General features: G+C 42.7%; 1 protein-coding gene across 4 annotated transcripts in view; it reads left to right on the top strand.

Moving 5' to 3' along the window:
* The first annotated feature begins 12,311 nt into the window (after positions 1 to 12,311).
* Positions 12,312 to 26,729, top strand: part of LOC106859894 (integrator complex subunit 6-like) — a 39,828-nt gene continuing 25,410 nt past the window's right edge. For all 4 annotated transcript variants that reach the window (XR_015806739.1, XR_015806738.1, XM_014887469.2 and 1 more), the window contains exons 1-2: positions 12,312 to 12,607; positions 12,691 to 12,768. Coding sequence is in view for 2 of the 4 variants with exons in the window: in XM_014887469.2 (XP_014742955.2) it covers positions 12,341 to 12,607; positions 12,691 to 12,768 (345 nt within the window). In the remaining 2 variants the exon portion in view is untranslated. The remainder of the gene's footprint in view (positions 12,608 to 12,690; positions 12,769 to 26,729) is intronic.

Below are 26,729 nucleotides of genomic sequence, written 5' to 3'. Positions count from 1 at the left end.
CCATGACCATGGCTGGTAGAAGTGTTTCCATTTTTTCTGATCCTAGACCAGATCTGGGCTCATCTGGAGAGCTTCTTACAGCATGGTGATACTTGGTTTTATGGGACTTTCTTTCCTTTCTCTGCAGGATTCTGAGGCAAACATTTGGGATGGCTTAGGGAACTGGATAAAGTTTGGGTCCCCTTGGCAGAGCAGCAAAGGGTCCCTAGCCTTTGAGGCCAGAAATTCACACTTTCTTCACTGAGTTTGCAAAAATTGACCTGTTTGTCCCTCTCTTTTCAAGATTCAAAAAGGAAGGGACTCTTTTGGAGAGGCAGCAGATTGGCCTCACTGCCACTCAAGCCAACAGAGTTTCTGTTCAGCTGTTGTATTTGAGGACTGCCTACTTCTGATTTTAACTGTTCTTAAAATATTTCTGCATTAACAATGTGGAATATTAGCACACATAGATCTGCCAGACTTGCTGAAACAGTTCACTTGTAGTTTCATTGATATTGACAGCAATAAACAAGTGTTTCCAGAGGGAGAACTGAGTTTTTCTGTATGTTTGGTGTGCTAGTTCTTGGTTCAGAATTTTTTTCCACTATTGTCCATTAAAATTTGTTTAATGGCCTGTGTGACGCAGTGACTGATGCTGAAATCCTCTGATGTTTTTGGAAATGCAATAGAAGCAATTTCCAGCCCATGTCACAGGAAATTTGCATGTTCCAATGAATAAAAATTAAGATGAAAGTAGAATGTGTGGGAAGACCTGGTAGTGACAGAATCATTCCCAGCTGCTTTCTTGGTTGCAGAGTAATCACAAAACGAGGATTTTTACCAAGCTTGTTTAATCCTCGTCACTAGATTTTGGAAGGATGTGACCACTGCCAGCTGCCTTGCTGAGTTATGTGCATGTTCTGTACTGCCAGAAAACTCATCATTAGGCTCTGACCAGAAAACAAATCTCAGTGAGAAAGAACTGTCACCAAACCACTAAAGACAACTGTCTGCAGAATCCCATTTCTTAGATGAGCTGGCTTTGTTTTAACAGTGTTGAGGAAACGCTCTATTTGGAGGCAGAAGGCAGTGTAGCCCTGGCCTCTGAAATCAGATCACACTCTTTTGCCTATCCTCTGGGAAAGAAGCAGCTGAGGATAAAGCATGCACACAGGCAGCTCTGTGTAGTGTTTAAAGGAAAGCTTTGGAAAAGATAAGATTCTCATTTTGCACTTTGACAAAGAGCTGCACTGACTGCAGGAGTCTCTGTGTTACACCCACAGCAAGTACAGCAGTTTTCCGTGGTGTTGCTGCAGCACTGCCCCACCTCATTTTATTGCCCTCCTTGTTTGCCACATCACCAGCTCCAGGGAGCAGGGGGTGGTGTGGATGTGCCAGTCTCAGCCTGGAAGCAAAGGGTTCGTGGGAGAGCTTTCTGAGTCTTTGCAAGCAGTGGGAAGTTAAGAGTCCAGCCAGCCTTTGCTGCTTTTGCTTGAAAATAGTAAACAAGTAAGAAAAATATTATGGTTGTATCTGGTATGCAATAAGGCTTTAAATTTGAGTTTACTTACCTTTCAAGTGTTCCACATACCCCATATCTGGCCAAAGGTTTGCAAACGTGGCTCTGGGAGGGTTGCAGGGGTAATTGGCTGGCAGCCTAGGACTGTATTTAATTAGCAAGGAATGCACCGGCCCTAACTGCATTCCCTGCAGGACCCACAACCCACATGGCTACAGGTGCTGTCCTGCTTGCTCCTCAGGCCCAGGGACTGCTCTTCCTCAGGCAGGAGTGCTGCATGTTGCAGCTTGTGCTGCATTTGGAAAAGAATACATCTGTATGACACTATCAGGACAGAAGTCTTTCTGTTTTCTGTATTTTGCTCTGCCATAATGAGAGGCAATATAATCAGATTTAGGGCCCTGCTGCCCTCTTAGTACATGAACTCCTGGTTGGTCATAACCTTGCTGGATTCACTTTTTTTTTAATGCCTCTTTGATTAACCATTTTGGGACAGCTGGGCTTGACTCTGACCAGCATCAGCTGCTGATCATCCTGAGTTCATCTGGAGTTTCAAGTGATTGATACCTCAGAGAATTAAGCTCAAAGTGTACCAGGCAGGACTGCCTAGAGCTAAAATATCCACAGTCAAAGCCATTAACTGAAGCGTTTGTGTTTCACTGAAAGTCTCTTTGGAAAGTTGAGGCTAATTTTTCCTTTGCTGCCACCATTCTGAAGTGTTCTGCCTTGATACACTAAGATGCAATGTGCTGGGTTGTTTTTTTTTTGTTTGGTTTATTTATTTATTTATTTATTTATTTTAAGCAGTCTGATGGCTAAATACTCTCTTTAGTGCTAATTTCTAAATTTAAAAAAAAAGGTTATATTTTTATGGTGATTTTAGCTTTATTGTGTGATTGTTTTCTGAGAGATGATTCAGGTAAGCTTCTGTTATATGTAAAAAAGGCTAATTTATGGTTTCAATGCATTAAGTTATGTGTTTTGCATCATGGTGGCTCCTCAAGAACAGTAGCAACTTTGTAGAAATGTGCTTCTCTTTGCTTGTTTTCATTCTAATCTATGCTTGTTTCTCATAACTACTTTTCAAAGATTTGTTCCTTTATTTTGCCTCTATCCATCCATTTTCCTGCATTTTATTTTCTCTGTTATCTGTGTTCATTAAGGTGTGAGCACTAGAAGACCTGAGCAAGTGGAGAAGGGAAAAGGCTTTGTGAGCACTTAGCTGGAAACCCCAAGGCATTGTGCTGAGATACAAACCCCCGAGGGGCACAGTCCCATCCCAGTGACTCCAATCCCAGGGGAGCCACACCACCAGGGGTGCTGAACACCTCAGGACCCTCCTGCCTTAGTGCAAGTGTAACCATTTACCTCGGTTTTTCATTTTAACATGCTCCTAAGCTAAGAATACAAGTGCTGTGGAAACCTTGATTCACTAGTCGCTCATCACAGATTCCCAGACTGTCACTAGGCTTTTGTGGTCTTCTCCCTTGAATTTTTAACATCATTTCTTGTGTATATATATATATATATATATATATATGCATCTATATATATATATGTATCTGTAAGGCCTGCACCCAGCATTCATTACCCACCATGTCCTTTTCCCTTCCTCCTTGTCTGCTGCTTTCTTCTCTCTCCTGCTTTTCTGCAGGATGGTAAATGAGGGAGCAGGATGTGTGTGCTGGGAGGAAAGGGGAGCTTGCACAAGGGGTGGCAGGAGGGTGGGGCTGCTGGGGATAAGGGACAAGCTGCCTGGCCCTGGCTCAGTGGTGATGTAGAATGTGCGTTGTGCAAGGCTGCAGAAGTATTGGGGTGACAAATGAGCTTGTTGTGACATAGGAAAGGGCTGGCACAAACTCCCAGTTCAGTTGGATTTTCCTTGAAAATACAATGGGTTTTGCTGAATAGGGAATAATTGAAGTTTGAAAATGTTTGGATGAGAATTGGCATTATTACAGCCTTTTATTTAATAAAAGGGTGAGCATAATCATAATTGGAAATTTTTGTCCTTTATATGAATGTTGAATATAAAATCTTTTATTGCCAATACTATTTTTTTTAAATTAAACTGAGCGAATTCAGGGTGGAGTTTCTGGTTTTTCTTTTTGTTTAGTTGGTTTTCCTTGCTGTCTGAGGTAAATTTTTACTTTCACTCGGCTATGGAGACCAGTTGTTTGGTTGCTTTGTTTTCCTTTTTTTGTAGAAAGTACTGAATTATTATTGGGGACAGATGAGCATATTGACCATTTTCTACCCTTTAAATATGAGTTAAATGCTACAATTAAATGCAAAAACATAGGATTGAAATTTTCCTTGGTTTAACCTTAGCTAATGCAATATTCTCTCTCTGCACAATTACAAGTGTGGTTGCTCTAGGGAAAATGGGGGGAGGGTTGGATTGCAAAGCTCTGCCAGAAGCATCTCCTGCCCTCCGAGGGAATCTGCTGGAAGACAAAGTCGGGCAGGAGAATGCAGAGAACCATTGCTGCTCCTTAGTGATGTGCAACACCCGGCTCAGAGCTCAGCACGGAACAACAGGAACTGCCACGCTGCTTCCAGGAACAGCCCGCAGCGCTCAGGGAGGGAGGAAAAGGCCACGATCCGAATCATCTTGACTTGGTGCCTCCTCCCAGCTCTGGGTAAGGGTTTGAAAACACAAAAGTTTCACCAAAGCTACAGTGTTTATTTGCTTTTGATCACACTGTCCCTCATGAATTTGTTTAATGCCTTTTAAAATCCATTTTCGGTCTCCACAACCTCCTGAGGCACTGACTGCCACAATGCAATTATGGATGGTAGGAAAGAGTACTTCCTTTTGGGTGTGTTTGTTTTAAACCTGCTGCTAAATGCCTTTGTTGGATGCCCCCTCAGCTTTTGTACTGCAAGAGAAAGTGAACAATTACTCTGCATTTACCTTCTCCATTCGGCGTTTTACAGACCGCCATCATTTCCCACTGCAGTCATCTTTTTTCTCCAACCTGAAGAGCCTTTGTCTATTTCATTTCTTCTTGCAGTGAAACTGTTCTGTATCTCAAAAAAGATATTTTTTGGCTTTTTTTGCTCCTCTCCTTTTTTTCTCCTCTCAGACAAAAGTATAGGAAACCCTAAACAGGAATTCCATGGTTAAAAGTTTTTTTGGTGCTTCTTTGTGCCAAAATAATTAGCTTTTGGCTCTTGGAAATTACCAGAAGCTTCTGAAAGGAAGAGAGAATGTTCTTGTAACCCCCTTCAGTTTGAGATTGCGTTCATATCCAAAAGTAGGTAAGAGAATGCAGCAAATAAACAGAATGTCTGGGTTTGAAGTTCTCCTTTGTTGCGAACAAACCTTCCAACTTAATACACAAAAATTGAGTGAGTGCAAGGAAGTAACAAAACTGGGACCTTAGAGTTCAGGAAGTTCAGTAATTCAGTCTCTACTGAGCAAGGTCGGCAGCACTAACAGGACACAGCAGCTCCAGAGAGAGTGGGGCAGTTGATTTTACTTAGTACAGAATATGCACGGTATCTTCTATTATGTCTAAATCTGAAGGGACAGAGGAGTAAAAGAGAGCACATTTTTATTTTAAGTTTCTGTGTTCCTATCTGGAACAAATACTCCATCTGAGAGAGGAAAATGCAAATGTCTCCAGTTCTGAGCACAGCCATCTGCAGGGGGTACCTTGTTGTCCCTTCAGTCTGGCAAAGTCACAAAGCTCTTCCACCTTGAGCCCTTTTTTTCTACCTTGTCACATTCGAGCTGACTCTTCAAGACTCTGTACACCTACTTCTTGCTTCCTGCTGTGTCTCAGTTCTTTGGATTTCCCATCTGCTGTGTGCTGCTGGCAGTGCTGCTGCCCTGCACTGTCTCCTCCTGCCATCTTCTCTTTCCATGCCCCTACACAGAGAGCTGCTCTCACAAGATGAGGTTGTGTCCCTGCCTAAGGTCTTCCTGGAAACTTGTTTCTTCCAAACACCTACCAGATACCTCAGGAGATGAGCTCTTACTTCCTCTTCTTCATTATCTATCTAAAAAATAAAATATTGAAGAATGAGAAGACCTTTGTTTTATTTTTCCATGCACTTGCTTTCTGCTGAGTTTCCTGCTAAGTTCCCAGTGCTGCTTGGGCCTTTCCCTTCTGGCTGCCTCGTTGTCTTGTTACCACCCACTCATCAGATCATGGCTGAAATTAGCTGGTGAGAACTACGGGGCAGGGCTGATTCCTCTCGCCTCTGTCCTCAGGGCTTGATATGGCTTTAGGTTGTTTTTTACAAAACCAGTGAAAATAACAAAATAAGCACTTCTACAACTGCAGAAACCAAGGTAGGAAGGCCAGGTACCCATGGAAAGTGCTGGTGAAGGTCTGTAATAGAACCAGTGAGAGCTCACATGGCACCAAAGCCTTGTGTTCCAAGTAGATCATTCTGATTACTTTTGTAACTGTCTTTAATGACAAATAGTCTTTAGGATTAAATATGGGATTCCTCTGGGGAAAAATATTTTGGGAAAATTGCTTATAGTAAAATGCAATGATTTTATGGCACAATGTTGTTTGTATCTTTTCTGCTTATTTTGGGGGAACTAAATAATAAACATGTCATGGAAGTGTTTGGTTTCACTAAGATGATGATCTGTTAAGGATATGTTGGAAATATTAATATTCATCCCTAAATCATAATATTATTTCCTGTTTGTGATCAGTAAGTTACTTTAGGTGCCCGCAGCAGAGAGTAAACAGCCCATGGAGTGGTGTCCCATCAATATTTTGGAGACTGTTCCTAACCTTTTTTTTAAAGCACAGGGTGCCATGCCAGTGAGGGACAGTGGGTGTTCCTAGAGCAGTGAAATGATGGTGAGGGGTGAAAGGTGACTTGCTGAGCTGAAATCGGAGGGCTAAGGCTCCCTGAGGCTTCCAGCAGGGTCTGGTCTGCTTTGGATCAGGCACAAGCAGCATGTGGAGTGTAGTCAGGTTACTTAAACTTTCTCTGTGGGAGATACTTTGAACACTGCAAGGGCAGACAAGCCATGTATATAGTAAAAAAATCATAACTGTGTCCAGAAATGAAACAGCCAAGTGTAGCTTTTGCTTTATGATAAATCTGTCAATTCAGAGCAGGTCCCCAGCCCATGAGTATTCTTTTCCATAAAACAAATGCTGATAGGTAATAGATGAAACAGTGTCAACTTCTCACTTGGTGGCACAAATCTGTGTAGCATAACCAGGGAGAATGAGTCTCCTAACCAGTACCTGTTGGTTCCACTCTATTTAAACATACGTATTTTCAGGTTTCAGTTCTGGTAATGATATGCTGCTTTTATGACTCTTCCTCACAGGAACTCGAGCAGAAGGACATAGTTTACCTCAGAAGTGGCAATTTTTTAGTCTGTCTTTATATTTTACCTTGTAGAATATAAATCCAAATCCGGCCACTTGAGCATTCATTTAATTCATATTGTTGGTTTCCACATTGGTAATACTCTGGATTTTTTTTCTGTGTTTGTTTTTTTTTTTTTTGTTTTTTTTTGGTTTTTTTTATGCTTTTCATCCAAAGATCCCAAGCTGATTTGGCCTGATTCCCAGGTACAGCTTAGCAACACTTAGTGTAAGACCAGTAAAAGGAAGTAACGGGGAATTTCACACAGTTCTTGGCCAGCTGTCAATTCAAATGCACCTACAGTGGGAGCATCCCCAGCCCGTGAGCCCCTGCTTCCTATGGCTGTGACTGCCTGATGCAAGGCTACTGTCTCGGCCACAAATCCCTCTTCCTTTCTCTTACCCCCCAGAACAAGCTCTGTTGTCTCCCAGTGTTTATCAGTGAGATAATAAATCTTTCTTAGGGGAGAACTTGGCAGGACATACGGGGGCTTGGAGCTGGGGTCATTAATCTGATCTTATTTGCTTTTGGATCACAAACACGCACTAGGCTGAAACACATGCTTTCGGTTTTGTATCTCCCTGCATAGGTATGTGCACAATTTTAATTTCTTTTTCTTATCTTTGGAGGTTTGAAGTAACTCAGTTCTCCAGTCTGTTAAACAGGAAAAGGTTTCAGTTTCTTTTTCAGCGGTCAGAATATTTTTCAAACTTTTATTCTGAATGTTGTTTCTTCTTCGGAGAGACTCTTGGACTTTGAAACCTGTTCTCATATCTGTTCTTGAAACTTGTTCTTGCCTATCTGGAAATGTGTTCTGTCTTGCTTTGCCGTTCAAAGTGCTGCTTTGTGGGTTCATTTTATGTCTCCTCGGAGACATTTTGTCAGAATTTTGCTTATCTACCAGTATTGCAAAACGATCCCCCATCTTAGGCAACCAATCACTTCCTCATCCCCTTCTCATTGGTCTTTAAAGCAAAATGGAAATTAAACTGTCTGCTGTTACGCAGGCTGTGGATCTGGCTTTCACCTTTGGACTGTGGGCAGTATTAACTGTCCTTGCATAAAGACGTTGCAGGAAGAGGAAAACTTGCCAACTATGCACAGCAAAGGGTTAACACATCTGAGGGAAAAAGAGAGAAAATCAGGATGACTGGACTCTGCCCCTTCGCTAAGTGGCTGCTTTTTCTGAAGTACATGGAAGACAGATGAAAAACCTCAGAGTTGCCCTGAATTATCTTCCTGAGCATACAGCTCTCTCTTTTTGTAGTTAAATATGACAGTTATAGTGCAGTATTTATGCACAGTCAATAAATCAGCAGAGAACGTGCTGCAGTCAGGGCATGTATCCATAGTCTGTTCTTTATATTTTAGCTGCAAATGGAATTCCTGAATTCGCTGAAGCCTGTGAAAACAAATTCAGGTGCACATCTCTACCTGAGACTTACACAAAGTCTGATGGCTCACAGGGTTTGCTCCTCAGCTTCCATTACTGTCCTCCCATCTGCAAACTTAGATTGCTGAAAAGAAGTGAAAAGGTAAATTTTGGATCAGGCTCCCAAACTCTTGAGTAGAATCATTGCAGAAAGGAGACAGAGCAAGTGAAAGGGGCAGAAACATTTAAGGGTGAGTTACAGTTTTGTGGAAGTTTGTAGTGTAGTTACAAAACAGAAGAAAGGTCCTGCTGAGCAATATCCTGGAAAATACTGATTTGGGAGTTTTGGTTGTGTTTGTTGGTTTGGGGGTTTTTTTTCTGTTTTGTTTTTCCAGAAGGGGCTGTGTGACACACTGGCAGAAGCAGCCTGGCCTTTTCTAGTGTCTGGCTTAAGAGCAGCTAACTGCTGATGGGGGAGAATATTTTGCCCTGATACAGCACACAGTATCACAGGACTTGAATTTGCTCAGCTTCTGCCACCTTGAATATAACTGTGAAGGAACTGTTATTTAGAACAATTTCTTACCTTCCACACCCGAGTCCAGCTGCACACAAATTCTTTAAGTTAAGGGATTTCACCTTTCTGAAAGGGGCAACATAGATCTATGGTTGCCTCAGAGCTAAACCCTTCTGAATTCTCACTGTGGTACTGAAAAATGCACCTTGTGTGATGCCAAGCAAGTCTCTTAGCTCTGGTGGCAGCCCCTTTTTTTGTGTGATACAGATCATACCTCCCAGCTCATGGCATGGATTAATCTGTATTTTTGTAGTGATTTAGTAGTGACCACTTCTGCTCTGGCTGGAAGCATTTTAAATTAAGCAGGAAAGTCATCAGGGAAGCTATATTACATGACCAAGATAGGGGAGCCACAGCAGCAGGGGGAGGTTTGAAGGGTTTTAGCTGTCAATCCAGATTTTAAGTATATAATTTCTGAGTAATGTATCCAGTGTGCCCCAAATTCAGGTGGCTAATTGGTGCCAAAGCTGAGCACCTTCAGTGTCTAAAGCAGCATAGCTTCTGTCTCACAGGTGTATTACTTGCTCAGGGCAGAAAGCAGCTAGGTGAGAAAACAGTAAGATGAAGCAATATAAAAGTGTTAAGAAACAAACTGTTAGTGCTAAAATCCTATTAGAGGCAACAGCTTAAATGTTAAGCTGTGTTTGGACAAGAAACAGAAAAATAATACTTTACCAGCACAATAGGGAAAAATACTACTGATCTGCTTGGTTCAAAAACTGACTGGAATTACTAATCCAGAATTCTATTCCTTTTCACTATGGGATAGAATATATACATAGAAATTATTTCAAAATATTTAATTATAGGGCAACTTAACCTGCTGTAGCTGCTGTGATTTATTTCCCCATAAAGACAATTTCTTTAACTATTGCAGTTGAAGAAATGTAGATGAATGTATTTTCAATTAAAAACCAAGAGAAGTTTAAACTTTATAGAAATGATGAATATCCGCTGCCACAGCTGCCAGGTAGTCAGCACTGCAAAAACAAACAGTCTGGAGGAGGAGTAAAAGCCACTCTAGCTGTATTCATTCAGGAATAAAAAGTGTCTCATTAAACTAAATAAATATCTTGCATTGTGCCCAGAAGATGGCTAGACTTTAGCTCTTGTGGTGTCCAGCTGGAGCAGGTTCCAAAAAACAAGATCCTCAAGAGAGAAAGAGGGAGAGCATATGAACCTTGCCTGCTGCTGCCCTTGGAAAGGTCAACCTGTGAAATGGGAAACAAGACTTTCATCTTGACCTTTAAATACTATGTTTCGATGGGAAAAAAAGTAGCTTTTAGGTATCTGGTGGTCTGGAATGAAAAAAAAAAGAGTGAGGATATGAACTTGTAATTGTCTAGCATTTCATAGAGCCAGTCAAGGAGGCTGCAGGACACGGGGCATTGGGTTGCCAGCTGGAATTGGCTGAGGTCAGCTGGAGGCAGAAGGGAGTCTCTGATCTCATCTGGTTGACACGACAGCAATGCATAGGTGGCCTCATCGAGTTCCCAGGACCTGGCAGTGTTAGGTGGCATCTTCTACCAATAGATAACTTTCCATTCAGGCCTTTGCAAATCCATTCCTGTCCAGGAGTTATCTTTCCAGACTAATATGCAGTGGTACAAAAATACAGTATCTGCATTTTTATCTTATCTATAGAGATTCAAATCCCATTTGTTCCAGTCTGGCTCCATTCATGTGCACTAATCACTTGCATAAAAATATTTATCTGTTTATCCCTCTTGGCATTTCTGCTATGATTGTTAAAATTCAGAAGCCTTAACTGCAGATACACATGCACAACTTATGGAGGGCTTGGATAATGGAATGGAGTCTCCAAGTTTGACAGGATTCTTTTTCAAAATGAGCTGCTTTTCAACTATTAATTTACCTACTTTTGGTTCAACAGAATTAATTAACAAGATAATGTTATTTGAAAAATACCTGCAGTAGTTTTTATAAAAGACAAACTTATTTTTAAAGCCAATATAGAGACATGGCAAGTCTTGTGTGCAGCTGTTGGGCTTTTTCTGATGACAAAAGGGATGAGTACATGCCTGAATCAAATGAGTTTACATCTCTTGATTATTCTGATCAAAATGGGCAATGGTATCTTTACCAACATATGTATTTCATAATGCTTTGTAATGGAGCATTAGCATTCACCTGTGATGTTGTGCAACAACAGTATTGTCCAAGTGCTTCACAATAATGGACTGAGAATTGAGACTGATTCTGCCTGCTGTTGAAATGAATGGCAAAAAAAATAGCTGGAAAAAGCCTTTGAATTTAAAAGCACTGGAAAATATTATCAGTTTCTTTATTATTTTAAAGTAAGATTCATACTGGTAGTGCTGCTTTTGTGTGTTTTGGATTTGCTCCTGGAAGCAAACAAGAATTCATGAGTGGACATAGTGCTAAATACTTCCTCAGCCTCCTTCCCCTTATCTGGTTGCTGTCGGTGGTGGCTGCCAAGCCCATTGCAGCAGGACACCTTGAAGAGGACGCTCAGGGGGGACCTTATTTCTCTCCAGAATTACCTGAAAGGGGGTTGTAGCCAGATGCAAGCTGGGCTCTTCTCCCACGCAACCAGCTGCAGGCCAAGGGGACATGGCTTTGAACTGTACAGGGATGTTTAGGTTGGACATTAGGAGGAATTTCTTCACAGAAGGGGTGATTAAACATTGGAAGAGGCTCCCCAGGGAGGTGGTGGAGTCACCATCCCTGGAGATGTTTTAGGAAAGTCTGAACATGACACTCGGTGCCACGGTCTGGTTGACAAGGTGGTTGGGCCATAGGTTGGACTCGATGATCTCAGACTTTCCAGGCCAATTGATCCTGTGAGCCTTCCTTTCAGGCAAAATCCCGAAAATTCTGTGATCCCTCCTTTCTTTATTTGAGTGGCAGGCAATATTGTAGGGATTATGTATTTTCAGCTTTGCCACAATTAATTTGTTGCCATCCTGCCTTGATCCAGGTACACTGAGGTGCCCTGTCAGTGTGTGATGCCCAGATCCAGGCACTGCCTGTGGGAGATGGCTGTTACCTGACCTGGGAAAGGATCGCACGTGGGGGGGGCTGGGGATTTAGTGCTGAAGTGAAATCTCTGGAGACCAGGAACGGGGGCGATTATGTCACCGGGTGAGCAGCTGAGAGGCTTTGCTCGGCTCCCCGGGAACAGCACACAGCTACTGCACACTCCCCTCAGCCCCGCAGGGCTCCGCAGCCATCGAGGGCTGCGGGGAGGTGCGAGGCGGCGGAGCGGTGACTCAGCCGCGGGTACCGGGAGGCACCGGGGTCACACAGCGTGAGCTGGACCGGGCCGGACCGGGAGCGGCCCGATCGTGAGGGGCCGAACGGGGCGGCCCTTGGAGCGCGGGGCGGGGGACCCCGCAGAGGGGCGGGGCGCGCGCTCTGTGTGTGTGTGACAGGTGCGGCGCGCGCGCGCCCGCCGTCATTCCGCTCCCCCCTCCCTTCCCTCCCCTCCCCCCCGCCCCGCGCGCGCGCGCGAGCGCCGCCATGAATATGCAAATGTCGGTATAATTGCCAGCCAATGGCGTGCGCGCTGGTCACATGGTGCTGGTGGAGGCTCAGGGAAGAGAAGTTGAGTCCGGGCGAGCTCGGGCAGCGCCGCCAGAGCCGAGCGAGCCGCGGGCGAGCGCCGCGCCTCCTCCGCAGGGAGCCCGCCGGCCGGGGCTCTGCCTGGACCATGCCGATCCTCCTCTTCCTCATAGACACGTCCGCCTCCATGAACCAGCGGGCGTACCTGGGCACCAGCTACCTGGACATCGCCAAGGGCGCCGTGGAGATCTTCATGAAGGTGAGTGCGCGGCGCCGGGGGAGCCGCCGCCCCCCTCGCCCGCTTCGCCCCGCTCACGCCGCTTCTCTCCGCTCTCTCCGCAGCTGCGGGCCCGGGACCCGGCCAGCCGCGGCGACAGGTACATGCTGGTTACGTTCGACGAGCCGCCCTACTGCATCAAGGTAATGACCCCCCCGGCCGCCTCGGCCCCGCGGCGGGGCCGCCCTTGGCGCGGCGCGGCCCCGTCCGGCCCGGCGGCGGCAGCAGCAGCCTGTGAAGATGGCGGACATTTTGCTTTTGTATGGAGGAGAGAGGCTGAGGGCGCTGCTGAGATGGAGGAGGGGGGGGGAGGAGACGGGCGGGCCGTGATTCACCGCCCCGGCGCAACGAGGGGCGGCCGCGCTCCGCCCCCCGCGGGGCGGTGGCTCCGGCGGGGCCATCACCGCGCTCGGGCCCCGCGCAGCCCTGAGACCCCCGGGACACGCGGGCAGGGCAGGGCGGGGCGGGGCGGGTAGTCCCGGCCCCGGCGGGCAGGACAGGGCAGGGCAGGGGGAGTTACCCCTCACGGCCGCAGGGCAGGAGCAGCGCGGAGCCCCGGCCCTGGCGCGGCTGTGGGTGTGGGACATCACCCGCGGCTGTTTCCACCTCGGCGGTTCAAGAAGCCACAGGGGTGGGGTTGTGTGTCCCCCTGTCCCCCTCTCCCGCCCCCTTCATCCTGCTGGGCACGGTAGCCTGCAGCAGTTCTGTGGAAGGTGCTTGCAGCCGCCCCTCCGTGCACGGTTGTGGTGAGCTGCATGTGGGGCCATCGAATCATCGAGGTTGGAAGACACCTTTAAGATCGCAGCCATCAACCCAGTACTGCTACTGTAATTCTTAAACCACTAAACCACATCATCCAGTGCCAGCCTCTTAAACACCTCCAGGGACACTGATTCTACCACCTCCCTAAACAGCCTGACCTCCTGAATCATGAAAATTTTCTTCCTAATATCTAATCCGAATTTCCTCTGTCCCGCTTTAAGGCCATTTTCTCTGGTCCTCACTGCAGGCACAGCAGAAGAGACTGGCCCCTATCTCACTACAGCCTCCTGTAAAGGAGTTGTAGAGAATGATGAGGTTTGCCCTGAGCCTCCTTGAGAGTAAACAAGGAGGCTGCCTGGCTGGCTCCTCTTGTCCCTGTTTTCTCATTCCTCAAGTTTGAGGCAAGTACAGCTGTGCTGTTCACATCACATCGGCTGCACCACGAGGTTTAGGCAAAAAAGTAAAAAATAAAAAAATTGTGGTGCTGCATCTCTTATACTGTAGGCTGCAGCTTGCTGATAGAAATATCCTAACTTAAAATATTTAGGTAAAGTGTGTCACAGAAAGCATTGCTGAGGGACTTCTGGAATCCTCCTGAATAGTTCTGGATTAGGACTATATTTGCTCAGAGTAATACACTATTTATCATAACTGTTGGGCTGTAGACCCAGGCTATGAAGGTCAAAGAAGTTCAAATACATTGTTGGTCATCCTAGAGAAGAAAATATTCTCTAGATCTCCCAGCTAGAACTTGAGACGTTTTTAAAGTAAGTGGGCTCACTAGTGCTGTGAGCTTAGTCTCTTATTCACAGCTTTGATAATGAGGAAATGTAATAATTGTGAGCTAGGAATCTTGGCTCCTTTCATCAGTAATAAATTTGCACAGATTTCTGAAGTGACAAGTCATAGAGTAAGTATTTGTCGTTTCATTTCCTCAGAAGAAGGTGTGGAAGTCATTTCTGTGAATTGAAACCATCCCTGACTTACAGAAACTTACTGTCAAAAATCCTACATCTGCCTTGGAGAGATGTTTTTTAGACATGATGCATGCACTGTTTGCCCCATCTATGTTTGGCTGGATGCAAACCCCAAGTCTTTGTTATGCTAGTGTTAACTGCATTTCTTGTGTCCTATATTTCTTTTCTCCTAGTTTTGTGTCAAATATTTTACAAGTGTATCGTATGTTTGAGAAATGAATTTTCCCCTGCAGCGACAGCAAGCATTCTGGTGATTTAATAAAGAAATGGCTTTGCTGCTAGAGGTCTGTGTGGTAATGCTACAGGTTATTACCACATCTATACTCAGATTTGCTGAGGAAGATCCTTGTGTTTAATGAGCATCTGTGTACATTCTGATGTGCTAATGAGCATCTGACTGTTCACAGTTTTAGTAAATAGTAATTGAAATAAATGGGACTGTGATACCCGTCATAGCATTCAGTCATATTTAATATACATTAAATAGCCAAGGGAAAGGAAAAGTATTGTGATTCTTGTAACTTGCTAATGTCACTTCTTAGAAATTTATATTTCTGCCTTTAGCATGCTGGTTTTTAAATTGGGCCTTAAATAATCTTAAAATATTTTTTTTCAAAAAATAGTAACTTTTCTAGGAACAGGCTGCATATTCAATAAATATCTGATTATAGTAATTATAATCACAAGTGCAGCTCAACTATTGCGTAAAGACTTCATGGCATAAATGAGTTTTCCTGGGCTGTCATCATGTCTGTTCCTTGAGCAGAGAAAGCCTCACAGCAGTGATGACTCCCTGTTCTCAAGACCTGCACTGATATTTATGATGTTCCCTCCGTTGTATTTTCTGACAACCACAGTTGTGCCAGGGAAACTTCCTGGTCTAGGCCAAATTCTCTATGTCTTTCAGAACATGCTTGTAAAATATATAAAATCTAGTTTCTTTGCCAATGCTGCTGTAGTTAAATACTTTATTTCTCTTGATTTGGAGAAGATGAAAACAAACTTGGCAAGAGAATGTATTTTGCAGACTTGCTTTCCAAGTATGTGCAGCAGTGGCTGCTTTATCCTCTTGTTTTCTTTATGATTTATACTAATTAAATTACATAACCTCTCAGATAGTTTACCAGTGAAGTACTTGAGAGAAATAATCTGGTGGTGGAATTGAGACCACCTAGGAGGCAGAGGAATTACAGGAACTTGAGCTTTGGAGCAGGGGTAGCTGAGATACATGCTTTGGTTTGGTTTGTTTCAGAATTTGTTTGCCTTGTAGCATTAAAGTATTTCGGACTGACAGCACTGATTTACTTGATGGACAAAAATATATCAAGAAATTATTATACATATGTATTGTATTGTGCCAAGTGAAAGGATCATGCTGTTGCACAAATGATTTGCCAGAATCTGTGAAAGTAAGGTAATGTTTTTGAAACTGTTTTTAGTATAGATGGTTTGAAATTATTTACAGGACCTGTTGCTTCTGTTTGACTGCTTATAGCTCTCTGTACCATTTTTTAAAAATGGAATTATTTAGTCTCTCAGTTTGCAGCGAGGCTCTGCAAAGAGCTGTGATGACAAGTGTCTAAAGAGGAGTCAAGATGCTGTCCTGGGAAGGTGGGGATGGGAGGAATCTCAGCCCCACTGACAGCAGATGCGTCTGGAACCTTGTCAGCTGTTTGGCTTCTATTTGTTATATAACCTATAGGTGGTGATTTGTGACAGCAATTATGGTGCAACCATTTATAACTCTTACTTTGTTTCCAACGTACTCTACAATAAGAGACAAATATTTAATATTTTAAAAGCGTATTACGAAATGTATTAACCTTGTAATTGTTGAGTGATGTGCTCCTGTATAAGTCAGTGGAAAAATACCTGTACATTCCATTGGATGTTTGGTAAAATTCTCACTTGATGAACTAGGAGAGAAAACTAGCATGTTATTTAATGAAATAAGAATGTTTTTAGTGTGTTTTTTAGATGAAAATTGTGATACGGTGCTATCAAGTGAGTCTTGGTTAGTGGCACGTTAACATGGAAATAAGCCAGTCTACTCTGGTATTAAGGTATCTGATTTTGGGTATTTGGCATGCATGGGAAGGTAATAATATGTGTAGTAAAGCACTTTTATAAAAGGTGTCTATTACTATTAAAACACTAGTGCTTAAATTTAGGTATGGAAGGAGTTTATTTCCAGTGTGTATCCAGTTGGGCAAGAAAAATGGATTCAGGAACAGCCTTGCTGCCTGGCAGGGTATTTGACGTTCATGGCCTTCTGGCTAAGAGAAGTGCATTGTCCTGTGCAGGGAATACAGTTCCTGATGTGTCCTTGTTTTGAGGACTTTATGTCCATGGCTGGCTGGAACCCGGATCTTGCTCCATCGCAGCCGTGTTGTGACCTGGTGCTGCAGCACCTCCAAGCCTTGAGTGCCAGCCAGCCCCACCCTTCTCATCCCTTCCTGCACGACGTGGCTGATCCGGAATGCCTGGGCAGGAGGGTGGGAGCAGGCCAGGCGTGGTACTGACAGTTCTGCACGGTTTGTGGGTCAGGGGCCTGTGATGAGCTGTTGGTATGGCCCACATGGTCTTCTGTGGCTTTTCTCATATATTTATCCAGGTGTGGTTTTTCTGTTTTGTTTTGTTTTGTTGTTTTGTTTTTTTTTTAAATCACATAAATTTCAGCATCCTCTGTCAAATATAGATGTTTCTCTGTATGTAAGCACATGCCGTGGTGTAAGTGGGCAGAATCTTGAGCCATTTTGTTTATTTTTTTGGTGAAGTAACGGTGCTAGAGTAAAAGTATAGGGAAAAGTGAACAGTCTTCTCACCTGCCCTTTTTCCCCAAGCTTTTCCTATTTTCCAGTGATGTTTCAGCAAGATCTATCTAGATTTGTCTGAAAATGGAGCTCATGCCAAAATCTTAACCTGAAGAGTTTTTGAAAAGGAAAGAAAGGCTTAACTCATCATTTATTTTTTTTCCATTCTTGATTTTTGTGAAACCTCACATCCTGCATTTTGTGGTTTGCTTGTGGACTTGGGCTGCAAATGGCGAGTTCAGGCCCAGACCAAAAACACAATGGTGGCCTTCTGTGAAGTTATTGATTAACTGGACTGCCCTGCTCCCTTGTGACTGATATCTGGATTCTGGCAGTGATACAGCCTTTCCTCAGGGCTCAAGGAATATTATTTATGAGCAGGTCACAGAAATATTACTTCTGTTTTATGTTCTTGTGAGACTCTGTCGTCTGACCTTCATAAATGATCTGGTCACAAGTCAGAGGACTGAGAGAACACAAGTTATATTCTGAAATGCATATTTTCCTCCTTCTGTTGTGTTTTACTGGATTCAAGAGTCAGCTGTGACTGCACTGCGAAAATAGGCTCCGTGAATTTGAGTGCAGAAATATGTACGTAGCTGTCTAAGAAGTAGCTCAAATTACTTTATACAGTGTGTGTGAAACACTGCACTGTTTGAGATGTGCAAACTGGGACTGATGCATAGGATGCCTTCCAGTTCCACTGCTGTTTCCTGCTAGCCTGAACATATGTTTCAGTGCTAAAGAGCTCCCTTGTGGAAGCAGCTCTTTGTGATGGACTCTGAGCAACTTCTTCTTTTTTCTCCTGAAATTCTGGAGTTGGATTGGGATATCTTAGAGGCTGGAGTAGGAATCTGTAGAAGTTTTTTTTAAATATCTGTCCAAGAGTACTTATTGTATGTAAATAACTTGTTTATTTATGATACTGAAATAGTGCTTCAAAACTGGGGATTCATAAGGTCACACTCGAGGAGGCTAATTTTTCTGTCTTATTTCAGTAGCACAGAAGCTTCTGCCAGCGTTTTTTAATTTCATGGAGAGCCCGTGCTGGTGCAGAATGGAACTGATTACCACTCACTCTGCACAGGACAGAGGCAAATGAATAGGTTGTACTCCAGAAAGAGAGATGTGAGATCTGTTTATCTGTTTCTGGAAGAAATTAGATCGGAGCTCCTGACCCTGAGCGGCAGGGAGAAAGAGAAACCCAGCCGTGAAACCTGTTGGGTTTGAGGCAAATATCTGCAGGAATGCTGCCTGAGGTGGTAGGAAATTCATTAGTGTGTTTTTTCACTTTTGTGAAGGAAGAAAACCAGAGGAATACCTAATAAGCTTAACTGTAGCAGATCCACAGAATAAGCCTAAGTTGATTAAGTTTTTACAGGAACCTTGAGACACTGAAAATCATCGGGTGCTATATGTAAAAGGCCTGACTTTTGGCAAGCACGAGTACTCGGTGGTCTGGCCTGTGCTGTGGAAGGAGTGGTGTGGACAGCTGGGAATACACTTGGAGGTTTGTGAGCTGGCAGTGGGGTGTGCAGGCAGAATTTTTGGTGCAAGGCAGATAGCAGCTGCAGGGGCAAAAGGGAAGCTGCTATCCGAGAGGTGCAAAAGGGAAAGCAAGCTGAGGTCAGTGGGAGAGGCCTATCTTGCTCTCCAGATATGATGTACACATTTAGTGAACCCACTAGCCAGGCGTTGGAAAGGGGGAGAAAAGGTGCTGAATGTAGTACTGAGGGGCTGGATGAAATGCAAGCAGCACACACAGTGTCTGTTCTTGATAACTAATTCAGGAGAATATATTCTCTAGTTTTTTAGTGGAGAGAGATAACCATTCCTGTTAACCACTATACGCTTTTTGGGTCAGTTACAGCAGTATTTTTATTTCTGAGCACCAATATCTTCCATTACCTGGGAAGTACTACACACATCTTCTACTGTGCTTGTTTGAGGTTTTGTCTTGAAACTTGTGTGTTTTCAGAAGGCTGTGTTTGAGCAGAAATGACTGGCAAGTTAAAGCAAACAATTGCTTTTCCTCTATTAAACACAATGACTTAAGGAAGAGAAACAGAAGTCAGTTGTTTAAGGAACACTCATGCAAACCAGATTGTCTAGGTTTTTTTTGAGAGCAAAACAAAATCAACTTAATACTGTTTGGGAATAACCATCAGACAGTTTTTCCATACTCCTTTCGATTTAACTGCTTTATCACTTAAATCTGACTGAAGAATGTGTACAAAAAAGTTCCTTTATTAAAATTAGGCATCTATTTTCAAATTGGATAAGTAAGGCCACAGGCAGAAGGTTCTTGTTGGTGCAGGTGGTAGGTTTGTATTTTACGTACTGCAGTGTATGTGTTTCAGAATCTGAAAACACCTAACAATCTATTTTACTAAAATCTTAGGAATCATCAGTTGGTATCCTTGCAGCAAGCAAGGAAGTATTGTAGCCCCTTTGAGCTTATAAAGGTCCTAAATTGATTAATATAAGAGAGTGTCCCTTAAAAAGCACATTCCCATTCCTGAGAAACATCCTATTGGGTAGTGTAAAACATGTTGAAATGCTTTAAAACATGCATAAGCATGCTGTCTTCTTTGTGTCCTGGTTGTGAGTTGTAGTAAGCAGCCTCTTCCAGGAACTAGTGTAATGAGGACAGAACATTATAATGAGGAATTCTCTGAAAAGTAGTGTACCTTTTGCTTTAAAAAAAACCAAAGCAGTAGTAATCAGAGTGATTCATTCTTCTAAATGGTAGTTTTGTGCCTTCTGAAATGGAGGTCTTTTGTAAGAAATCAAATTCATGCTAGAACTTAAAATTGGTGGTTAAATTTTTGAAAGGAATCGATTTAAATGGAAGGACAGTTCAGAAACTAACTTTTTGATAGATGTGAGGGACTGAACTCTGCTTAGCTGTCCTTTTTATTATTATAATTTTGAAGTAGTTAAATACTTGACCTTGTGCTTTCACCTGCCGCCTGTCTTCATGGAAGGGCGAGTGTGTGTTGCTGGGTTAATTCTTAATGAAAATATTTTAACTGGTTCTGCTCCTACAGGAATCTGCAAAGTAAAAGCTTGTTTTTCATGTGAGGTGGGTTTCTGCTTTGTGCTGTGCAATAGATGAGATGCCAGAGGCCTTCAATGGAAACCATCATCTGTTGTTCATAGCCACTGTAGTAATTTATATTTTCATATTTTTATTTGGTTCTTTTTTTGGGCTTGGACACATTCAAAGATGTAAGCCCTTAAGACTACAGGATAAACTAGACAAAAGTAGATATGTTTGCATTAAGAGGCTTTACTCATCCTCAGTGCAAAGGTCACTTTTATTTTAAAAATAGAAGCTTAAAATGTGGAATCACATAGTTGAGTTGGATCTTCCAAGTTGTATTTTTTTAGGGAGATGTTCTTTAAGGAGTAAGGTGCTTTGTGAAGTTGGTGGTTCCTGGCACATGGAATCTTTGTGGTCTGCCTCTTCCCCTTTTGTGCTGTTACTATTTCAGTTTCACTTAGGAGGTTTTTGAACGATGTCTTTTTTGTTGGTGCATATATATGTAAAAAGGCCTGGGCCTTGCACCCTGACTCTGTGGTGTGGCTAAAAATATGCACAAAGTACATCTGTGAATCCATGAGAATGGACATTAATTATTTTTTAACTCGATGAGAGCTAATGTAGTGTTTCGTGCTGATTGGCTCACATTTTAACATTGGAAAAATGTAATTAAGATTGCAGACTCTTCTACCTTGTTCACCCTTGTATATTTTGTAACAGCTTGCCAGGAGGAACTGTGATTTACAGCCCTGGTGCAACAATGATGTTTTGAGCTTGCTGTGATCTAGAAAAGATGTAACTTAGTGCTGTCTCCTACAGGGTTCTCATACCTAAGGCAGCTGGGATCCAGTGGGAAAAGCACGTTCTGTTCTGTGTGACCTGTGCTCTGGAGCTGAGTGCTTTTGGAGTGGGGAGCAGTGCAACTGCAAGGGCCCTGTCAGAAGGTTCCAGATGGCTTCAGCCTTAGTGATTCTCTTCACTGTCTGTATTTTGAATGCCTGTATCCTTGATTTTATTTAATAACATAGGCTACAAAAAAACCCCCGAACAACACCAACAAAAAACGCCAAACCAACCCCCCCCCCCCCAAAAAAAAAAGGAACGCCAAAACAACAGCAAAACAAAAAGACCCACCCCAAAAGCCAGCCAGCCAACCAACCAATGAAAGAAAAAAACCAATGGAAAGAGCAGCTGGTGGTGTTCTGAATTTACTGCAGATTGTTGCTTAAGTAATGCACTCTTATAGATTGAGTCCTGGAATTTTTTTTTCTTTCTTAAACTTTATTCTTACAGTGCATCTCTTAATAATGTAGCTCTTGTGCTTTTACACCCCCCAAAAATATAGCAGGCAATAATTGAAAGGATTTTTTTTTCTTTGTGTTTTTTCTGGCTAATTTTAGAATAATTTGAATACATATAACAATCAATTTCAGCTGTAAGCAGCATGTTCTAGGATCAAGGTTTTAGGAATGTGCCAAGAAAAAAGTACATTCTTGTAAAGAGACTGTTATTGTGCAGATCAGAATCTGTAGTTGCCCATAGACTTGTATTGATCTGCATATTCACTATGCAGAGTGTTGAAAAAACAAAATTTCTTTTGGTGTGAGAACTGAGATTGACAAGGATCTCTGAAACTTATTGTCAGATAAGTAAACAAGTCTTGTTTTATTTTTAAATAGCTATTCGTGTTACTTTTACTGTTATAATTTTCTGTGTCACAGTTTGCCCAGTTATGATTCTTTCCTTATGTATTTATGCAAATTTCAGGATAAGCAGCATTAGATTGTTAAATGTTATTCTAGTCTAAAAAAACTAACAGTTCAGAACTCCTTAATTTTGCTTTTTAAAGATAAGGCAATTGTTTATTTGTCTGTGTTCTCACAGATGATTTTAAGATGTTAAATGTGTGAAATAGTATTTAAAAAAGTTAGAATCTTGGTAAGATGGATGTTGAGCAATTAATTGGACAGAAAACAAAGATCTACAGTGTGGTTAATCTGGTGTTGTCATGCTCTGCTTTTAAGTGAGTATAATGCATTAGCACTGGTCTTCATAGCTTGTTCATGGTTCAGCCAGTGAGTTTTGATTAAAAAAAAAAAAAAATTAAGCTCTGCTTTGTGGGAGAATGTGCATCTGTTGAGGCAGAACACTTGGTGCCTGTAGCTGCTGCCAGGCTGGGATGTGGTGGGACCAGAGGGCTGGATCAGGACCATGGGCCCTGCACTCAGAGGGCCTGGCCTGGGAGAGCCTTCTCTAATCAAAAGAGCTTAGGATCACGTGGTTACTTCTGGTCCAGATGACTCCTGCATTATAAAGAAATTCAACCTTGCCACCATCTGAAATAAAAATCTGACCAATAGTGATGCTCCCAGGCCCACCAGTGTGTTTTTGGCTGTATCAGGGTGAAGTTATTTGCTAGGCTGGCTAGTTGATATTTCAGTGGGTATATGAATTTAATGGTCATCTAAAGTATTTCATTTCCTCAGCAGTGCCTTAAACACCATTTCAGACATGAATTGAGGCAAGCTGGTGATTAGATGACTCCTTCTGGATTTACCTTCTTGAGTTTTGAAGTAAATTTGCAATACCTGTAGCACTTCGGTGTGCTGCTCTAGTTCTGTGATATGCTTTTGGAAGGAAGGAGTAAGGAATGTGTCAGTTTGCAAAATAAACATGAATCAGACAATCAGACGGCTGGAGTATCATCAGTAATGCTCTTCTACTTGATTTCCAAAAATGTGCAGTGAGGAATCTCTTGTGAGGACAGCACCTACTCTGTAACCACTTAACTATTGCCTTTATTAATTGTGACTTCTCCAGCCATGCTGGGTGTAGGAAGGGACCAGGAGAAGGACAAAGCTGGGGCTGGCTGGTATTGAAAGTGTATTTGATAGACTGAAAGAGCAAGGGGCTCTGTGAGTAGCTGAAAATCTTTGATTGCAGCCTCCACATTTCAGCAGTTGCCCTCTCTGCAGTGTTTGGAGAAGATGCACCTATAATGGTATTTCTGAAATGACTGCTATGCTGTTGAGCAGGAGCATGGAGCCTCTTGTTAGGCTTACTGTGCTAAGGCTGCAAACTGTGATTACTTGTGTGTTCCCTCTCCATTAAGCTGTTATGTAAAATGTAGCTTGTTCTGGTTCAGCTCTGTACTGAAATATTCTGGTTGCTCGAGTGTTCCTCAGAAATAGGTGCTTTTTAAACTGGATAATGTTTTTCTATTTAAATAAGAATGCTTTTTGGAACAGGGTGATACCATGATCTCTTTGGTATTTATACTTTCCTTTCTTCATGTCTTTCCTTTTATCCTTATAAAGGAAAAAGTGCAGTGAGAATAACTGTCAAAATACATGAAATACCGAATACTATTGACCAAAAAGCTAAATCCAGAGATAAATTGAAGCAGGAGCAGTAGGTAATAAATAAAAAGGTAGCGTAGGCTTTTTCCTTTCTGCTTGGCATTGATTATTATCCCTTGGTTCCAAGCAGTTTCCAGCTTTGAGTTGTTCATACAGCATCTGCATTTGGCATTCCTATAGGAGAAGGTGCTGCTTCTCTCTAAATGCTGCTATTAACAAAAGGCCCAATAGTCCTTCTGTAACTGGAGCTTAAGAACCTCTCTGTTAACGTTTTGCAGGAGTGCTGTGCTTAAAGATTATTTGAGTTGTTCTTAACATAAACATCTGGAATTCTTCTTGAAGGAAAAGCATTTCTATGTCTTATTTAATAGTGAAGTCATTTTGAAAGGACAGTGAGCCATGTGGTGTAGTGACTGAGCTTTCTTTGGGTTTTCTTATTTTAAGGTTTCATGGAGAAATACTTCTGTACAAGATGAAATAGTTTTCTGTGTAGCTGACTGCCTGTAATAAAAACTGGCACTTAAGTGCTTTGCTAGACTGCAGTTCACATTCACTAATGTGCTTTAGAAAACCAACTGGTTCAATCTGTCTTTAGAAATTATTTTGTCTGCAGGTACAGGAGAGTTCATCTTAGAAATGTGCAGTTGAAGGGGATCTCCCGGGCATCTCAGTTCACACTGCAGCCCTTCCTTGGAGAAGGCCTGGATTGCTTTGAGGGGATGAGAAACTGGAGGATGCTCCCCAGGCACTGAGTGATGAGTGTCCAGGAGGGACCATAGTGTGGCTGTTGTGTCCCAAGGGACAGCTGCCCTGTCTGTGCACTGCCCACGGGCCTGGAGGTGCATGACCCCTTCCCTGCACTGTTCCAGCTGTGTAGGGAAAAATAGCGTGGGTAAGGGGAGGAGAGATTCTGTGTTACCAAGGTACATAGTGTGTCCCAGTGAAAAAGGAAGAATTGCAGCTGGATGGAGATAGAGGGGTGTGCAAAGCGACAGCTTTCTGCTAAAAATCTGATGTCAGAGTGTATCAGCTGTATGAGATAAAAGGAATCATCCACTCCAGTATCTTCTTTTTTAAGATTTTTTTTCCCCCCCTAAAGATGTTTTAAAGCAGTTTATACTTCTCTGGTCTCTTGGAGACATTTTTTATATATATAAGCTTTTGTAATGTTTTATTTGACTGGAATTTAAGTGCTTTTTAAAAAAACCCTAAATTTTCAAAAAGTCCCCACTGGATTTAAAGAAGCGCTTTTGATGGATAGTTTTCAGTTTGAGTGTCCTACAAAAACAGCAGAAATAACTTTACAGGAAGATACAATTAACTTGCTATTCACAATGCTTAGCCTTAACACTCTGATCTGATGCTCACTAGCTCTGATGTAAGGAGGACCAAGTGATGCTGCTGTGGACTCTTCACTGTATTTGACTGCTCTGTGGGATTATCAAGGGAATAGTTTAAACCTGTGAATTGGTTACCTGCTGAAATACTGCTCAGATGAGAGCTGAGAAGGAGGTTTGTTAGTCAGGTCCCACAGCAGACAGCAGTGTGCCCTGGCTGCTCTCTGCATTCAGCACCACCCCAGTGCTAAGCTGATCTCAGACCTGTGAGCCAGGATCTTTGTGTGCTGGAGCTGTGCTGATCTCAGATACCAGAGGTGCTGTGCTGCTCCCCTGTGCCAAGAACAAAACAGAATTGATCTTGGGAGTTTCTTTGCTACAGGCTGTTTGATGCTGTGCAGTGACAGGACTGGGGTGTTGCACAAAGCAAACTGGAGAGTAGAAGTGCTGAAACGAGAGAAGAGTTCTGCAACCAAAGGTACAGAAAACCTGAGAGCTCTGTTGCCTCAAAAATGGCATTCATAAGTATTTGGAGGGGAGTCAATGTCTGTGAGTCTCTTAGAGTTGTTTTTCTGCCCTGTTTGCACAGACAATTGTGAGGATGAATTTAGTAGGTGATTAGTAGGTCATATGATTTTGAATTATTTTAGGACATGAAAAATGTTAAATAAAAATGTATTTGGTGTTCATGGTGTAGTCAGTGCCTTTCTTCCCTTGTGTGCTATTTTTATCTAGCAAATCTTTGAACAACAAATCAAACATGTGGGGGTAGCGTGGGCATTGGCTGCTCTGTACTGACAAGCAGCCTGTCCTTCATGGGCAGGGATGGTGCCAGCAACTCTCCCTCTCCCTGTTTGCTGAGTTTTACTGTGGCAGAACTGGGGTGACCAAGACAGTCTTGACGTGCTAAAACTCCTATCCCAAAGTTGTTGATGGCTCAGGCATACATAGGGAGGCTATTCCCTGCTGCAGAACCTACTGAGCAGTGCTGAGGCTGGGTTCAGGAGATTACAAAGAGGTGAAGATACTTCAGCATTTGGGAAGCAGCCTCTTGAATTGTATTGCATATTGCCCTGGGTGTCCAAAAGAATAATTCACTTCTGTACAAAACAGACACCTGCTTGACTTTGGCTCAGACATGAGGGAGTCTGAGTTGTGATCATGTGTAAAGTCACCAATGAACAGAAAGGTAATTTTAAAATGAGTCATTCTGGTGATTTGGGAGGCAAAATGCTCTGCTGGTTTCACTGTCTTCCTATGGTACTGGGAAATTCTGTAGCAGGAGTAGTTTCAGATTTCAACAGCTAGATTTTTTGTCTTACCTGATTTTTCTCCAAATGATTGCTGCTGTCAAGCTAGGATGCCACAGTCATATTGTCTTAGGGTAGTCTGTTTACCTAAGATGGGTGCATTTAATAATAACTTGAATTATTGAGAAACTTAAATACTTCAAACAAGTTGTAATGTCTGAAATGCAGTTGTTCTTTCTAGGCAAACATTAGCAGAACTCTTAAAAATCTGTATGTTTGACTGAATACTGAGTACTTATTGTAACACAGGCTGTTGTGATTGGCATGCAGGATTGCAAATTGTCTTGGAAGATTATTTTTAGTAACGTTGCAGTTTTTGAATTAGATCTGAAAGCAATCCAGTGAAAAATAAACTATGCAGCTCAGTGTTATGGCATTGCTTATTAGAAGCTCTAAAGACAAAGACCTGGAACCTCCAAAGCATCACATCCCTGGACTTCTTGAAGCTGATGAAACAGGGAACTGCTTTGGACCTGGAATTCTTGCCCTCTAATGCCGAG

The sequence above is a fragment of the Sturnus vulgaris genome, chromosome 14 (genome assembly GCF_052056855.1).
Source record: "Sturnus vulgaris isolate bStuVul1 chromosome 14, bStuVul1.hap1, whole genome shotgun sequence".
Classification (NCBI taxonomy): Eukaryota; Metazoa; Chordata; class Aves; order Passeriformes; family Sturnidae; genus Sturnus; species Sturnus vulgaris.
Note: the sequence above shows the minus strand (reverse complement) of the source record. Positions and strands in the feature narration are given on the sequence as shown.